General features: G+C 39.2%; 1 protein-coding gene across 5 annotated transcripts in view; it reads right to left on the bottom strand.

The window, feature by feature from the left end:
- The window catches only part of EFR3A (EFR3 homolog A), a 66,781-nt gene extending 49,324 nt beyond the window's left edge, over nt 1–17,457 (bottom strand). For 4 of the 5 annotated variants that reach the window (XM_068155527.1, XM_068155526.1, XM_068155528.1 and 1 more), the window contains exons 1-3: nt 17,394–17,457; nt 12,488–12,541; nt 5,576–5,665 (exon numbers count right to left, since the gene is read on the bottom strand). In XM_068155527.1, the coding sequence (XP_068011628.1) occupies nt 5,576–5,588 (13 nt within the window). In that variant the 5' untranslated portion in view covers nt 5,589–5,665; nt 12,488–12,541; nt 17,394–17,457. The remainder of the gene's footprint in view (nt 1–5,575; nt 5,666–12,487; nt 12,542–17,393) is intronic. The other variant, XM_068155525.1, reaches the window with a different exon arrangement.
- Nucleotides 17,458–18,450: the final 993 nt, after the last annotated feature.

The following is an 18,450-nucleotide window of genomic DNA, read 5'->3' on the forward strand; positions in this document are numbered from 1 at the left end:
TTTATCTCAAAGTTAGAGAAGCACATAAAAAGTAATAGGTTAATGAAATTAACACTACATCTCAGAATTCAAGAAGCAAGGATTACAGAATTTAAATCCCTGACATCCTTATTCAAAGGCTGTGATATATCAGGCAGAAAATCAATATTGAATCAAGTTTTTCTGAAGTTACTTTCTGGCTTACTGTTATGTCTCGTTTTATCGTATTACTTCCTACATTACTTCCACTTATGCAACACAGAATTTTCATATAGATGTTTTTATAAATCATGGAAATTATAATATCTCATTTTCAATAAAGTCCCAACTACTTAATTTCCACTAAATAATAAATCCATACTAATTCAACTTAAGAGACTACTGCTAATAAAATAGTGCTTACTGCAAATAAAATCAGAGAAAACACTGATCTGCACAGAAACTGTCACCAGTTTGCTGAAGATTTCAAATGAGTTTGTCTGAGTATTCATTGCCACAGATTACTCAGACAAAATTACAGAAAAACAAAGCCTTCAACTTGACTTCAAATAGAATAGAATAGAACGAACCAGGTTGGAAGAGACCTTCAACATCATCATGTCCAACCTATCATCCAACACCACCTAATCAACTAAACCATGCAACCAAGCACGCTATCAAGTCTCCTCCTGAGCACCTCCAGTGATGGTGACTACACCACCTCCTCAGGCAGCCCATTCCAATGGGCAATCACTCTCTCTGTGTAGAACTTCCTCCTAACCTCCAGCCTAAACCTCCCCTGGCACAGCCTGAGACTGTGTCCTCTTGTTCTGGTGCTGGTTGACTGGGAGAAGAGACCAACCTCTGCCTGTCTACAACCTCCCTTAAGGTAGCTGTAGAGAGCAATAAGGTCACCCCTGAGCCTCCTCTTCTCCAGGCTAAGCAACCCCAGCTCCCTCAGCCTCTCCTCACAGGGCTTGTGTTCCAAGCCCCTCATCAACTTTGTTGCCCTTCTTTGGACACGCTCCAGCACGTCAACATCCTTCCTAAACTGAGGGGGCCCAGAACTAGATACAAGCAAGTTCAGACCATCAAGTTTAAAAGCAACAGATTATTTTTCTCTTCATTAAAACCTAGCAGAATAGAAAACAAGTGGATTGTACTATTCATCTAAAGCTAAAATTTCTTCCAAATTGTTGTAGAGCTGTCTAATGTTGTTGTCAACAGTCTACACAACATTAACAACCTGAATTAAGATTTCATGTTCACTCACTGAATATTTTTGTTACATCCCAGGCTTAGATTTGGTTGCCCATTATATTATTTTTTTCTCTTCCAAGATTCCATAAAGAAATAAACTAATCTATCAAAAAGTAGTTGGGAGTTTAACTAACAAAGAATTTTGAATCCACAGAGAAATGCATGTTTTTATAATATTAATGACCTGTGCAACACAAAAAATACATTTGATTGCTCAACTCTGTAAAAATTGAGTCCTTGGATATTAAACTTTTCATTTTTCTGTATTTAAGAAATAAAAGAAAAAAAACTTCAAATATTCACAGAAAGGAGCATAAAAAAAACCACCCCAAACTTCTTCAACCACTACACTAACTACATCAGATTAATTTTGTACTGTTAATATCAGTTGATGCATTTAATTCAGACAAACTATTTTCAAGGACATTCCCCTTCAACTATTAAAAGCCAATCAAATATTTTAGACCAAGGAAATTATTCTGGCCATGTAAGGGAAATAATTAAAAACATTCTTCAAGCTTCTATAAAAAGAACAACTGCTGTAAGGACATACTCATCAGCCGTGGCAATGTCCCTGTAATACACTCCCAGAGAGAACAGAGGACTCATCATTTCAATAGTAGGAAGTCCCATCCCCCAGACAAGCCTCTTCACCTTCCACATGAGTGCTGTTGACTTCTGAACAACTGGTTTCTAGCCTCTCTCCACCAAAATGCAACAAAGAAAATGTCCAACAGGGAGATGAAATTTCTGTCTTGAGAACAATATTCATCTTCATGTCAACTATACCAGCAAAACTTCACTAACAGCCCACATGGAAAATTCCATCCACTACCCAGTTGTCACAATTTTACATTTATTTTAAAAATTACAGTGGTGTTCAGATAATTTGAAATAAGTAATTTAAAAAATACCCAAACAAATAAACAAACAACTTTTTTCCCAAGAATTTGTTCTTTCAGTAGAATTGTAAAGATAATTACACAGCAAATTCTGGCACGATATGACTTCAAGGTGTCTTCTACTATTGAAGCAGTACAGGAGAGATGCACATGATACAGTGCAATGTCAGCAAAAATTACCTCGAATATAAGCTTTTAATGAAAACAAAACCTGACAATGAATGTCAAGCTACTAGTAAGAATCAAGGAAAACAAATCAACCAACCCAAAACAGCCTGGTCAAATAAGCATAGCACTAAGCTTCTTACTGAAACATTCTTTTCAGAACCATTAGCAATTACAAGTCACCAAGGAAGTTATTATCTTTAGGACAGTGCCTTTTAAAGATTTCTAATCCATTAAAAGGAAGTTTTCCATTACATTAAGTTCTCCAGTTGCACTCTTCACAAGTTCCACTGCCTGCAGTGTTTCCGTACCGTCTCTTCTTTCACCCCCACCTCTGTTGTTTTCACACAGTAACTTTGTTTTACTTGCTCATTTCTGTTCCCTACACTGCCTCCTCCTTTCCTACTCAGAGATAATACCAGCACTCTCTATTTTTAATATAGCATTAAGAGTATCTAAAATTGATCTGGTTTGAATGAAATAAGTTCTATGGCTTATTACGAATTTTACTTCTTAGTTTTCGTCTTTACTTATCTTCCTATTAAGCTGATCATTACAAGGTCATTCACTTCTCACCACTAAAGCAGTAACAAAAGGAAATTTTGTTCCTGTAACTTCAGAAGATGCCTGGAAAGACAGAACTAAATAAATCTCCTTTATCACTCTCCATTCCAGCTGGCATGGATAACCTGTTCTCAGCACACAAAAAATCCAAACTGGGTACATTCCCCCTTTCAATATTGGGTTTGCAGTCAGGAAATTAATTCCAGGTGATAAACCCAGAGAAAGAGAAAAAGGGAGGGTTTGTATGATGCTCCTATTTCTAAATAAACACCAATTTCACAGCAAGGCATTTCATAAATCAGTGCAAAATGGGAACAGAGCAAACTAATGGACTAAAAGAGAAGGGGAAGGAAAATGAAGCTCTTTGTATATAGTACAATCTCCAAGGCATGATTGGCATTATTCCTCCATTGAACAGATTCATGGTAACAATGGTTACAAAAAAACTGCTGAAGGGCTCATTAGGTAACACACAGAGCCAGCACAATATCCTTTACCTCCTATTTAATTCAGCAGCCTCCTTCCAAGACAACCAGCATTTAGCCTACCTTCGGGGTGGCCAGAGGTTCATAACAAGTAGTATTCAAGGGCTGCCAGTGACAAAACTATTCCAAAAAGGTCACTGTCTCCCACTGGAGCCTTCAAACATGTCTGATCAGCAGATTGACCACCTACAGCTAGAAACATACTTGCTAAATGCCTCCAGTAAGCTTTGGTGGCTGCTACTTAAGGCCAAGTTACAGAACTCATCCCAGATGTTCAAGCTGATCATACTTTTTCTTTGCAGTTCTAGCTCCAGGCAACAAGGGACCTCCTTTGTGCCCAGGGACCTCCTTTGTGCTCAGTTCTAGTTTTGAAAGTGCTAAATTAGATGTTCCACACTCTCCATCCCACTGCATTTCCTCATAGAATACTGGACACAGTCCTCTTTCCTAACAAGGAAGAAAGTTACTGTGTTGTTTTAACACTTGCTGATCATTTCTGTTTTGCTACAGAAATCCATATGGATTATGCTAATGGAATGAAGCTGGAGGTGGGGAGATTCAGGCTGGATGTGAGGAGGAGGTTCTTCACCATGAGAGTGGTGAAGCCCTGGAATGGGTTGTCCAGGGAGGCGGTTGGGGCGCCGTCCCTGGAGGTGTTTAAGACCAGGCTGGACGAGGCTCTGGCCAGCCTGATCTAGTGTGGGGTGTCCCTGCCCATGGCAGGGGGGTTGGAACTAGATGATCCTTGTGGTCTCTTCCAACCCTGACTGATACTATGATACTATGCTGCTGCCTTTAAAGCAACACCTCTTGTATATGAGTGTATTCTGAACATGAGAGAAAGAAAAGAGCACCAACAGGAGTCTGAGAAGAATATGGGTCTAGATACACTTTGCAAAATTAATGCTCTGTCAGCTCTGAAGCATTTTAAGCTCATGTCTAAACTAATGTTAATAACACACTACAAGCTCACTTTAAAAAAAATGTGTCTTGGATCCAGCTTGCACTGCATTTATTATAAGACAAGAGAACACTGCTAGTTCAGTTGTATCAGACAGATCAATTATAATTAAGAACTAACCATATTTTGTTACCTATGAAGTTCAAAAGTAGGGTATCAGCATCTTAAAGCCTATTAAACAATTATGTTCTTATTTAATGAAAATTAATCTGTTTTAAGTGCATAAATTATTACATATTTATCAGAACTACAGAAGCACAACCACAAAAACATCTGTGAATATTTATCTTCACTTATTTCACTGCATATTAATAGCTTAAAACATACCTATCAGGAAGCAGAAGTAATTTGGTATCATAATATAACTAAGTATTAGGTTGAAATTCCTTACTTGTTCTCCTACTAAGGAATGAATAAACATTCACAGGCCACAATTCAAGACTGCAGATGCCCATGTGAAATCAAAGCACAAACCTTAATCAGTAAAATATTGTGACATGTCCAACTAGAATTTAGAATCACGACTGTGCTCTGGAAAATGAAAGGGCCAAGACTTTCAACATAGTTCAAGATGGACACGATAAGGAAGGCTGACCAGATGCAAACAATTATTTTTTTATCCTTTGGATCTAGAATTCTGCTCTGACTTTGTGATATCTTTTAAGAAGTCTATTAAAAGAAATAAATCTCTGAATTTATAAGGAATAAAAAAATATTCTGAAATCAAATACTGCCTTTTCTCACATAGTTACTGCAGATGTACAAATCTTTACAGATTAATTCCTACTGCCATGTTTCTAGTTTAGAAAAGGAATTCAGTATTTGAAAGAAAGTTTCTAAACAGAGCACCAGGACTTCAGAGTTCATTGCATGAGCTCATTTATTTGAGCAATTACTGCTCCCTACTACAATGAAACCGCTCCCTACTACAATGAAACCGCTCCCTACTACAATGAAACCTTTTTGCTCTGAATTAAAAGCATGCAAGTTGGAGCACAGCAACATTCACACTACACAAACACATTCACTCCTTAAATTCCTATTCAAGAAAGTGGCAAGTGGATCCTAGTGGTCAATAGTTGGGAAAGTAAGTCCATGTATCATGTAAAGATAAGGCCAAAGTATTTTTTAGAGCAATTTACCCTGAACTTTCCACAGAGACATGCATTTAATAACTGAGTGGAAAACCTACCCTCCCTCCCCAAAAAAACAATTTTTCTTTGTTGTCATGCATTAAAAAAGAGGGCACTTGCATGCACAATCAGCATGAGCCTCCTTACCCTTTCGTCCCATGACTCAGAAATCAGCAGCAAACAATGCTGCACATGAAGGTTAACCAACTGATAGGAAAACCAGTTGCAAACTTATTTCTGTAAATAACAACAACAGCCATATTTTAATAAAATCTGAAAGAAAAACTATTTCACTGCAGTTTAACATTCAATGAACTGTTCATGTATAGCTTAAAAGCACACAAAAGCTTTGATGGGAAGAAAACCTCTAAAGATATTCAATTTCCTGTGTTATATTCCCAGGTTGTGCACCCATAAATAAGAAAAGCTTTAAAAAATAAATTCTTCAGGTTTTGACAATGAATGAATGAAATAAAATTGTTCATTGCTTGGCTATGAAGTGTTCAAAACAAATAGAAGGAATGAAAGGAAGAATGGTCACAGAATGTTAGGAGTTGTAAGTGACCTCCAGATATCAAGTCCAACCTCCCTGCCAAAGAAGGATCACGTAGGGCAGGATACATGGGAATGCATCCAGGCAGGTTTTGAAAGCCTCCAGAGAAGCAGACTCCATAACCTCTCTGGACACTCTGTTCCAGTGCTCCATCACCCTCACTGTAAATAAGCATCTCCTCATGTTGAGGTGCAACCTCCTATGTTTAGATGTTAATGGTTTTAGCAGACATTGTTGACAACACACCAATATGAGTGATTTTCACTTTCTATGGAATTGCTCCTAACGATTAACTTTTCCAAATGGGTTTAGGATGATGCATACATAGAGAGAATTAACAGCTAACAGGAAACAACTGCTTCAGAATTAACAAGTCTTAAAGAAATCAATGCAGATTCATAAAAGAATATGTGAAAGCAATAACCTCACTGGCACATCAAGTTCCTTAGGGTATCATCAGTAAAATAAACAGATGCACAACAAGCTACTATTTTCCAGATACAAGTTGCTGTTGGTTTTTTTGGGGGTTGTTTTTGTTTTTCTTAGCTTAAGCAAAGGATACATTTAGAGAAGTCACTACCTTCTCAGTGCAGAAAAGACAGTTACTTAAAAATAATAGAATAATAGAATAAACCAGGTTGGAAGAGACCTTCAAGATCATCGCGTCCAACCCATCAACCAATCCAACCCACCTAAACAACTAAACCAGGACACCTAGCACCCCATCAAGTCTCCTTGTGAACACCTCCAATCATGGTGACTCCACCACCTTCCCGGGCAGCCCATTCCAATGGGCAATCACTCTCTCTGTATAGAACTTCTTCCTAACATCCAGCCTAAACCTCCCCTGGCGCAGCCTGAGACTGCATACTCTTGTTCTGGTGCTGGCTGCCTGGGAAAGGAGACCAAGATCCACTTGTCTACAACCTCCCTTAAGGTAGTTGTAGAGAGCAATAAGGTCACCCCTGAGCCTCCTCTTCTCCAGGCTAAGCAACCCCAGCTCCCTCAGCCTCTCCTCATAGGGCTTATGTTCCAAACCCCTCACCAACATTGTTGCTCTTCTCTGGACTCGTTCCAGCAAGTCAACCTCCTTCCTAAACTGAGGGGCCCAGAACTGGACACAGTACTCGAGGTGCGGCCTAGCCAGTGCAGTATACAGGGGCAGAATGACCTCCCTGCTCATGCTGGCCACACTGTTCTTGATGCAGGCCAGGAAAAAGTCTGCGTCTTAGTATTGATGATGCTTGAAGTCCCTTTCAACCCTGACAATTCTATGATTATGTAAAAAAATCTATTATATATTTTGTGACCACAGTATTACACTAGCTTCAGATATGCTGAAGTACAGTTATCTTCCCAAGCTGTCAAAGGAAGCCAAAACCATGACATACCCTTGGCACCTGTTCCTGTGTTGGTTAAATTAACAGTTGAAATATTGACTTGATATAGGGCTGTGTTTGTGTCTCTTATACTCTGAAGTATTACAATCAAGCAGAAGACAATTATTTGAAATAATCCCCCACACAACTCTTCCATAATAGCCAAAATATGAAAATTTTATCATGTATTATAAATGCACTACAAGTAGTCGACAATACTGTCAGAAAACTAACAGGGTTTCTACTGCCTATAATATAAAGCAATTATGAAAATGCTTCATTAAGTGGAAGGTCCCATTTAGGGTTTAAAAGTCTCAAGGGTGCACAAGAAACACAGTCCAGATGAGGAAAAAGGTATATTGGACAGAAAGAGTGGAGAAAGTTATTAATTAGAACTGTGGCTTAATTTTCACTAAAATCATTAGAATGCTTAGCTCATGAAATATTTATACACATATATTTAGGAAGAACTGTATTTCACCAGGAAATAAATCTTCCCTTCTCATTAGCAGTCCTGCTATTACTGGCTTCTTATATACTGGGCGGGGGGGTGGGGAATAAAAAAAAACAACTACAAACACCTAGAAATGCAAAAGATTATCTGCCTCTTAAAAAGAGGGGAAGGGGAAGGGGAAGGGGAAGGGGAAGGGGAAGGGGAAGGGGAAGGGGAAAGGGAAGGGGAAGGGGAAGGGGAAGGGGAAGGGGAAGGGGAAGGGGAAGGGGAAGGGGAAGGGGAAGGGGAAGGGGAAGGGGAAGGGGAAGGGGAAGGGGAAGGGGAAGGGGAAGGGGAAGGGGAAGGGGAAGGGGAAGGGGAAGGGGAAGGGGAAGGGGAAGGGGAAGGGGAAGGGGAAGGGGAAGGGGAAGGGGAAGGGGAAGGGGAAGGGGAAGGGGAAGGGGAAGGGGAAGGGGAAGGGGAAGGGGAAGGGGAAGGGGAAGGGGAAGGGGAAGGGGAAGGGGAAGGGGAAGGGGAAGGGGAAGGGGAAGGGGAAGGGGAAGGGGAAGGGGAAGGGGAAGGGGAAGGGGAAGGGGAAGGGGAAGGGGAAGGGGAAGGGGAAGGGGAAGGGGAAGGGGAAGGGGAAGGGGAAGGGGACCGGGTTGGAAAAGACCTTTGAGATCATCAAGTCCAACCTATCATCCAATCTATCACTATCAACTATCTAATCAACTAAAGCATGGCACTAAGCACAAATACAAGCAAAGAATTCATCCATTTTAAATTCCATTTCAAGTGCAGTTTTTCTTCCCACTATTGGCAAGGAAGCTCTACTCAAAACTAAAATTGCTATTTTAAAAGGGTTTTTTTTTTTGTTTGGTTGGGGTTTTTTGGTTTTGGGTTTTTTTTTTGTTTGGGGGAAGGAATGGATCATTTGTTTAAAGACCTGACACAACTTAACTGAAAGCATTAACATCCAAGAACAAAGAAAACAGACAATCGTTATTCTATTTCAAATGTACTTTCACTTCACAAATTAAGGAAGCCAGCAGTACACACCAACTGCAAAGGTAGTCTCTGCAAAGGCAACTGGTAAAAAGCCACATGATGTTTGGAAAGATGAGGAAACAAAACGTTACTACATAGTTTAATAAGAAGCAAACAATGCATTGAACATACTTGCAGAAACATCCTGAAGTTACCCAAACAGTCACTTCACTGTAATCAAAACCAGGCCAAATCACAAAAGACTTTCCACATAACTGATACATGTGTCTCTTAAATCAGAGTGGTCCCTTTCTACCTTGTGTTTGACAGGATAGCATAGGAGGATACATTTATATTACTACATTTCACAGCAGAAATTTAAGGGAAGACTGGGGGAAAAATACATTTGTCAAAGCCCTCATTTTAATTTGCTCTGTTAATCTGCATGTTACTGTCAATCATATGAGGATCTGCTAATCTGCTGGTAAACTCAGTTTAATGCAACTATTGTAAACTTTGAAAAATGTCACTACTGGATAGGTATAAACAAGAGAAAAGAGTAAGGAAAAAAAAACAACATAGAAATCACAAACATAGCTACATGTCAAATAAGTTATTATAGTCAGCAGCCATTATCACCCAAATTACATAATTTTTCTAGTCCAAGCAATTTTAGCATAATATCTGCCTTTGAGTTAAATGTTTCACTGAAATCAGGGAATACAGCCAGTAAGTAGGTTAGCTGTTTCGGAAAGAACTCATTATCTAACAAACTGTTTCAAGCATCTGATTAAGTGTGAATATCTGGAACACAATGTCCAATGGGAAAAAAAAAAAGTCCTAAAGAAATGTTTTGATACAGGCCTCAGCTATGTTCTTTTCCTTAACAGAAGCATTTGTAATGTTTCGTTCCATACGCAGCCAACAAGAAAAAAACCAAACTACCAGAACCATCCATGTTCCATAACAGAAGTATGCTAAAGGAAACTATCTGCACAAATTATTGAATAGAGAAATTGAGAGCACACTGACAAATGAAAAACACACACTGCCTGTACTGCAAAGGCTATCTGGTCACAGGATTTTGAGTTTGCTTTTAAATAAATGGACTCATTAATCTACAGCTTCCTTCTGATAAGCCACAGATAAATCATTTAGTAACTTACATTTCAACTTCAGATGAAGATAACATTCTGTAAGCATTTCTTACATCACTCTCTATGTTATTTGCACAAGAGGAGCTACACAGAGTTATAGCAACAAAGAATAGAAGGAAAAGCAATGCTTTTGCGAGGTTGCTACAAGTGCTGCAGCAATTACATAGCATTACACCTCCACTACAGACTAGGTATCGATACAAACGCATGTCATGGCTAATCAAAACAAGGCACTTTTATGTTTTCAGAGAGCAGATTGGAAAATTTCTGTTTATGGGCTATTACTGTATTGTGACCAAAACCTTGTTTCATTAAGGACTCATTGGAGTACTAGCATCCCCACATTCTTTGATAAGATTACTAAAGAGCAACATCAATAGGAAATCTGATAATCCCATACATAACTACTGCAGAGATCAGTACATGCAATGAAGATCCATTTAGCAATGGTTAAATGAGAAGAACAATATTTTTGGTTATCTGCTGATGTCATCTCTCTCCTTCCCAATACTACATCCCAGTTCTAACAATATGCTTATTTATTGGACAGTTACTGTCTTCTGAATGTTCAAATACAGTAACTTCAAGACTGACTTCTTAAAGGGTGTCTAGGAATAGCTAAAGTCTCCTGAAAGACCAATTAAATCTCCTTGACCACTCTTCCCATAACACCAATATCTTGGCCTCTCCCAACCTCCCAATCCAAACCTCCCAAACTTTTAGACCTAGACATCCCCCAACTGCTTCACTGCAAAAACAGGGTAACTTTCACCAGGAACTAATGTAGAGACTTGGGAAGTCAAGCAGTAGGTTACCAAAAGAGTTGGTAAGGATGACCCAAGAACTCCATGAAAGCTTTCCTTTTAACTAGACATTAGTCTACTTTGTTTATGAAGAACTCATTCCAGCATGACAGAAATTATTTGGAAATTATTTCATTCTAACAGCCTTTTCCACATTTTGTTCCAAAAGATGTTACACACACATCTTGATGTGTGGGATGAGAGAACACCGTGTGGAAAAAAAACACCAAAACCAAAATGCCAGCCTTTCAGCCTTTGTAATTTTTCAGATTTCAGAGACAAACACTTTTAAGATTTCAAAAGTAACACTAAATAACAGCAACTTGCTTTGTCATTATGCTCTAAGAACCACCTTGTAGAATCTCAAGAAGACAAAATTAGGAGGCAGAACTTTCGCTTTTCAAATGCAACAAAGCTTACGTCTTGAAGTCTGTCTCTGTGTGCATTGATAAAAAGTACCCATGATGCTTGCTTACATTAAAATCTAGTGACACTTCATTGCCACAATTTCTGGAAGGAAAATACTAAGTACTGTGATTTTGTAAGAACTGCAATACACACACGTCTGAAAGGTTACCTTCCCTTCAGCTATATGCTTTAAAAACTCATTATTACACACAGAAGAGCAATAAATGGCTGCATAGTCCTGAATATCTCACTGCAGAGAAATACTGCAATCAGTTGTTAGGTGTTCTTTAAGTTCCATCTGACTCTACAGTAATGCAGACTCTACATGCATTAGGGTAAATAATGTTAATAATGATCCTGAACATAAGCATACTTGCTTTAGAAAAAAAAGGCAAAATGTTTGAACCCCAGACACACTCCTGTAAAAGTAACACAACAGAGGTTTCAATAGTACTAAATCTTAATACTAGACCTTAATAGTGCTAGACACTGCAATAGAAGCACAGCAGTGATTCATTTTTATCATAAAAGGTGAAGCACAGTTCAGACAGAACAACTCATGGCAGCTGCAAATACAGAATATATTAGATACGTATTTCCCTCTATTTTGTTATAAAATGTCAGGTCTACACAGAGGAATAATTTCAACTATACACCAGAAAAGCAGAAAACATCTTAATACTTCAGTAAGATATTTTACATAACAGTGGTTAAACAACACAATGAAGAATTACTGTAAGACATTTTTAAGTACCCAGCAGTCACATCTTATTGCACAGTTTAAGTTACCACACAAAAAACAAGTACTCAAACATTTCCTCATCAAATTAGACATTTGTGAAATTCATTACAAACCCAGAACTAAAGTGCACTCAATATAATTGGGACTGTAACTTTATGAAGACTCCTTTAGCCTCTGGATAAATCAGATTACTTGTTAGCAGTCTAATCACTTTATCTCCTAAATAAAAATTCTATCTTCAACAAACAATATTTGTAATTTTTGAAAGCCAGGGTTATAGAGCTGTATCATAACATCTTTTTCATGTCTGAATAAAATGTAAATATTAAAACTCATCAATGTTAAACTGTGAACTTCTTACTGCAAAGGAAAATGCAAAACCCATACTGGGTTCCTTTGAAAACCATATAGAGATTTACTATGGCAGAGGTTGGATAACAGTCACATTTTAAATATCTAAAAAATAGCAGCCTCATAATTTAGTTTTTTTTTTTTTCTATTTTAATTTTGGTCGATTTTTTTAACCCCCAAAGAAAACATCATAATAGTAAGCAGCCCTACATATTGTCTTAATGTATTTAAGGTAACAATACTTACTGCCAGGCATTGTTCATCAGGAATCTGTCTTCTATTTTGCAAAAATGTAACAAGCTATAAAGAAAACAAAATTTAAGTCAAGACAGCAGCTTTAGAATACACCCAAACATACGTAGAAACTTATGCAGATGAAGCCAAAGCCACATTGTTAAGCTCCAATACCAGAGGCTGTTACCACAGAAACCCAGGAAATATTTTATCTGACCAGTCTATATGTAGGTTTTTCCAGTTCTTGAAATTTAGTCGCTCTCTTCTTGCATCTGATGCCAGAGTAAACATTTTTCTCTCTATTTACTGGGATGACCTTTTAAACTGCCACTATTCATGCTGCTGAAGGTGTACAGCTTTACAGGACACTTCTGCAGACGTAAATGACAGCACTTCCTCATGAAAATGTCTGTGGAAGGTGTCTGTCCTATACAATGAAAAAATATGCTGAAAACTCTGAGTAAAACTTCCCAAGACATTTTTGTCCTACGATCAAACAACACAGACTTTTTTAGATTGAAGAACAGACTACTACAAACAGTAGCTGCTCAAAGGATTTTTGATGCAATTAGGTATTTTTGATGCAACTAATCAAAGTTACAGGAATCCATTTTAGGGATTAACATATCCTAATCAACCATCTAGTTAATATTAAAGCATCTGAAGAATTTTCTATATTAAAGCAGCACACTGGAATTTTATTAACTGTCAAACGTAACCCCCCCGAAAATGTACCTAGTCACTAATGAGAAAAAAATGCTCAAAGATCCTGAGTGTTGCTGTTTTCAGAGATAAAATAAAATGTAAAATATTTTTAATAATTAAACTAATAGTAGTTTGTACATGTACACCCAAAAGAATAAATAAACCCCTGGTAAGGATAATGTAAGAAAAAAAAATGTTTTATTTAGTCACAAAATAGGTTTTAATGATCAAGCATTAAAGCAGTGTTGATAGTTCTAAAAATAGACTTTATTCTCACTGTATATGTACTTCAGCCAAATTGCTAATAGCAACCATGACTAAAAATAGTACTTCAAAGTAATTTATTTAAAATACCCTGTTCTATTACAAAGCTCTGTGTCCTTCTCCAAGGATAAACTTAGAAGGAGCATAATTTTATAAAAGAAAAAAAAATGTGCTGTTGATTCCAACAGACACATAGAAGAGTGAAATCTCTAAATCGGAGCTTAGTTATGAATTTAGCTGTGAGATTACAGCAGAAAGATTTGCTGAAGTATTACAACATAAAATTGCAACAACCCTGATGAGAGGTTCAAGGGAGTCAAGGGCCAGAGACTCAACGGCATTTTACTGACCAACACTAGCAATGAGGAATTCAATAAATTGTGCTAGAACATTATCACTGCTGCCCCTAGCAAAGTCCACTAACTACAGATAAAAAAACCTCAGAAATTACTAGAAAAGTTGTATAAGCAACTAAGACAGGTGTTCAAACTGAAGATTGTGGTTTTGGTTGTTTTTTTAAAGCATGTTGTTCACTGGATTTATGATCTTTTTTGATATGTAACGGGAACTGTAAATTCAATATGGAGTGCTTTGCCTTACAAATGCAGAACAGACTACACAATTTCCTCTCCATGAAGTGTTCCATCACTGGCTGGTTACCCCCAGGGCAAAATGTAGCCCCACAGATGCTGACATCCGTTACAGTGAAGCAGAGATAAAATAAAGTAAGAAGCTTCCCACTATGAGTCTTCTCTGCTGTTTGTCACTGAATTAAATTTTACATATCAAGAGGAGGTGAAAAAAAGATATAATGCAGAATTTGATGACATAGAACTTGGCTACAAACCATAAGATAAACCATGATATGTTCCATGTCTTTCAGTGACATTTGATGGATCACCAGAAGCAAGTTAAGGATATTATGTACCTATATGATGCCTCCTGCATTGGGTTTTAAAGGAGTAAATTACAAGAGTCATGTCTATTTTTATGAAGGATTAAAAGTTATTTTGTTTTACCAAGGATGTAATAGTAATTCTAAACATAATCAAAGGACAGTCAGGGCTAGTGACTGTACCTTAAAAGGCTGATCAATATTTGTATGACGAATAAAGGTGATTCTTCTTAAGAACTTTCAGTTTAAAGGAGATTCTATGCAATTTCATTAGGATAAGGAAATCCAACATCAATTTATTATTCTCTCATATTCCAGCACTAACAGAGGAGTAAGAACACACTTTGTTCTACTTACTAGTTCTGATCATCTTACAGTTATATGCTTATATATGATTTTTGTCACTACTTTAAATAACCGTATTAGGTTTGGCTGAGATCTGATTCTCCCCAGAGCTCCTTTCCTAGTGCTGTGTTTTGCAGTGCTGTGGCTGAGTGTTGATAACACACTGAGGTTGTGGGTTTTAGCATTTTGCCTCCTAACAGTAGGCTGAGGGGTGGGCAAGATTTTGGGAGGGGACACAATTACCAGCTGGGCACCTATCCATTCCTCCAAATTAAGCCAAAGAAGAATACTGGTTTAAGCACCCTTAAGAGTCAAAAAAATCCAACTGGGTAGGCATGATGTAAAAAAATAAAAAGAACCCACTACACAAAGTCTTTATATCATTTGGTTCCCCACTCATATTTCCTGTTTGAAAAATTAATCAATGCCTTTAGTTTGGAAGGTAGACAAATGTCCAATCCAATGCAAGATTAATGTCACACACTCACTCCTAAATATAGGCAGCTAAGCTCCAGATACAACTCCCAGAATCAAAAAGAAAGCAATTTAAGATGGATTTACAAAGGCCAGTGCAATTCTGTGACAAGTATCTGTACCTGACTATTTTCAGTTAACTTTCTCAGATAGAGGAGCAATTCCATGCATGAGTCCATTGTATTAATGAGGCAAACCCTGTTTTCTCACCCATGAGTTCATCTAAACAGGCACAGCTAAAAGGATATTTATCCTGCATCACCTTAAAGAATTCAATTTTGAGCAGATGGCTTTAGGAAAAGCCCTGCACACGAAATAAGTGTTCCTTGGAAACTCTTCCCACCATCTCAAACACTCGTTTAACTCAATATCCATTTCACTGGCAAAATGAAAAGCAATTTTCCTACACCTAGGTACACGTGCTGCCAGTGGCAGGTTAAAAATCCAGACAAACAGTTTTTTCTCTATTCCCACCACAGGGGAATATTACTACTTTTTAAATGTACAGTAATTTTACAGGAATTACTTCATTAGTCAGGCTGGGCAATTAAAGTCACTGATACCGACCAAAGCGGTTTCTAACCTGTACATTTTGTAACATAGATTTCACGACCAGAAGCGTAATCCTCTCTCATTATAACTGAAGTTTAGCTAGCAAGTCTGATAAGTATTCTGATGCCCTTTTCCACTTGCAAGTAACATAAAACATGTTTATTTTTTCTCCCAAACAAGTTTGGATCAAATGTAGAAAGAAGTTAATGCTCATCATTAACTGAAAGCATTTTCATAACAGGATGCCAAACGTTGACATTTAATTTTTAAATGGTTGTTAAATTGCCAGACATATTCCAGTTCCCACTTTTGGTGAGGTTTTTGCTGAATCAGAAATTAATCCTATTCTAGCTAAAGTGTTATTAAAAGGCTTCAACAAAACTCATGCATTAGCCTTTACATATAATAGGACACCACTATTAGGATTTTCACCCCACACCATCAATTTCTCAAGGAAATGTTACCACATGTTAAGAGCATCCATATACTAAGTCCTTCAGCAAGATGCCCTGAATACTTGTTACTCTAGAACACATTTCCAATTATTTTGAATGCACTGCATAGCCTTCAGAAAGTAGCATATTACCTATATCTCCCCAATGCCTTGGCTGTTACTCTTGCTTTAGCTTCCCTACTCTATCTTCACAGCAAACCTCTTATGTAGCTTTACAAAGTTTAACATGTGAGCTAGTGAACTCAATTTTGATCTAGGAATTAAAAGCCTGGTTTGCTACAGGCTTTTCCACAAGTTCTCCAACAGATCTGGGAGATCTCTCAATCCATGACATAATCTGTGATCTTTTCTTCCTAGTATCTGAGGTTAAAGTACAGCAGGATACCACCCCAGATGTATTCAGCCTACCAAAAAGAGAATATTAGTTCTCAGCAATGGGATTTGTGAAACTGCAGTTCAATTATCTAGAGCATGGCTCCCTGCTGCACAATTAACTTTAAAGAAAGATGAAGCTATTTAAGAAAGCTCACAGTGTAGTCCTTTCATAAATTTGCATTGCTTTCAGTTAATGCTCAGTAATACCTCACTGTATTATGGTCCATTTGAAGAAAGCCAAATCAAGGAGATCCCAAAACCACAGTCTTGCACTGCTTCGCTGCTCTACTGATGCCACAGGGAAGTATGACCACATCAGGCACAACTGCCTCCTGACAAGGTTTTGTTCATGGTGGCCTCACGGAAGGTTGTAGGACCTTCCGAAGAAGCTTCATACAGGCATCACTCAACGGCGGTAGGACCTCAGGCCCTCTCCCGGGAAAGGCGAGAGTGGTTCCGCCCGCTGCTACGAGCCTGCCGGGACAGCTGTTGCGGTGAGCAGCTCGCCCACACGGACGGCGGGGTGCCCAGCCGCCGGGAACAGCACTTAGCAGCGCCCACGGACCAGCCCAGCCGGCTGCCCGGCCGTCAGCGTGCGGGACGCCGGGTCACGGGTTAAGACAATGTCCTGCAGCTTTTTCTGCCGTCCTCCGCCAGCCGCCCCTGCCACCCTGAAGGGTCCCGCTGCAGCGGGTCGGCCCTAGCCTCCCTCTGACCCCCTCCTCGCCCCCGCATCTGGTGCGTCCTCTTCGTTCCTAAAGACAGCGGGGAAAGGAACAGAGGAACGTGAAAAGAAGACCGCCCTGAAGGCGAAAACAAGTAAAGGGACCGCTTCCTCCCTGCCCCAGACTTACCGTAGCCACCTCTCCAACTCGGTCTAGCAGCCGCCATCTTCCCCCCCCCCCGCCACCGTGAAGTTTCCCGCGACGCAATGCACGCCGGGAATGGTAGTTCTGTGAGGAGCTGTGCCCGTCCTTTCTCCGCCCATCCCTTCCCACACACAGCAACGACCGGGACTCAGGGAGGAAGAATAAGCAGTCCTGACACGGCGCGGCGGCCTGACACGACTCCCAGCAGCCTTTGCGGCACAGAGTAGCCTGCGCCCGGAGACAGGAGGCGTGGAGAGGATATAAGCTCAGTGGAAGCCACATCTTTGAGAACCTCTGATGTACAGGAAAAAACCCCATGTTCAAAAGCTTTTCCCCTCTGTAGCAAGCACTAAACTCCATGGTGCCTGGGTTTCCCCCCTTTATGTGCCCCTGCCCAAGCGCTGCTGCAGAATAGAATAGAATAGAATAGAATAGAATAGAATAGAATAGAATAGAATAGAATAGAATAGAATAGAATAGAATAGACCAGACCAGGTTGGAAGAGACCTTCAAGATTATCGTGTCCAACCTATCATCCAACCCACCTAATCAACTAAACCATGGCACCAAGCACCCTATCAAGTCTCCTCCTGAACACCTCCAGTGATGGTGACTCCACCATATCCCCGGCCAGCCCATTCCAATGGGCAATCACTCTCTCTCTGTCGAACTTCTTCCTAACCTCCAGCCTAAACCTCCCCCGGCACAGCTTGAGACTGTGTTCTCCTGTTCTGGTGCTGGTTGCCTGAGAGAGGAGACCAACCCCTGCCTGTCTACAATCTCTCAGTTCATGAGGTAGCAAGACTAAATCTACTCTCTGCTTTTCAAACATGGTTTTGTGGTTGTTCCTGTGTCCCATCTGTGCTGTGCCAGCTCACACAATTTAGCTTGTTCATGAAGGGACAAGCTTCTTGAGGTCATGAAGGAAGAAGTTCCATCCCAACTATGAAGTTTAATAGACGAGTCCACACTATTCTCCAAGTTTAGTCATCAAGCAAGATCAGTGTTTCTGACTTGTGTTATTTTAAAAATATTCCCTAAA

This window comes from Melanerpes formicivorus, unplaced genomic scaffold (genome assembly GCF_026170545.1).
Source record: "Melanerpes formicivorus ecotype bairdi unplaced genomic scaffold, bMelFor1.0.p_v2 SCAF_32, whole genome shotgun sequence".
Lineage (NCBI taxonomy): Eukaryota > Metazoa > Chordata > Aves > Piciformes > Picidae > Melanerpes > Melanerpes formicivorus.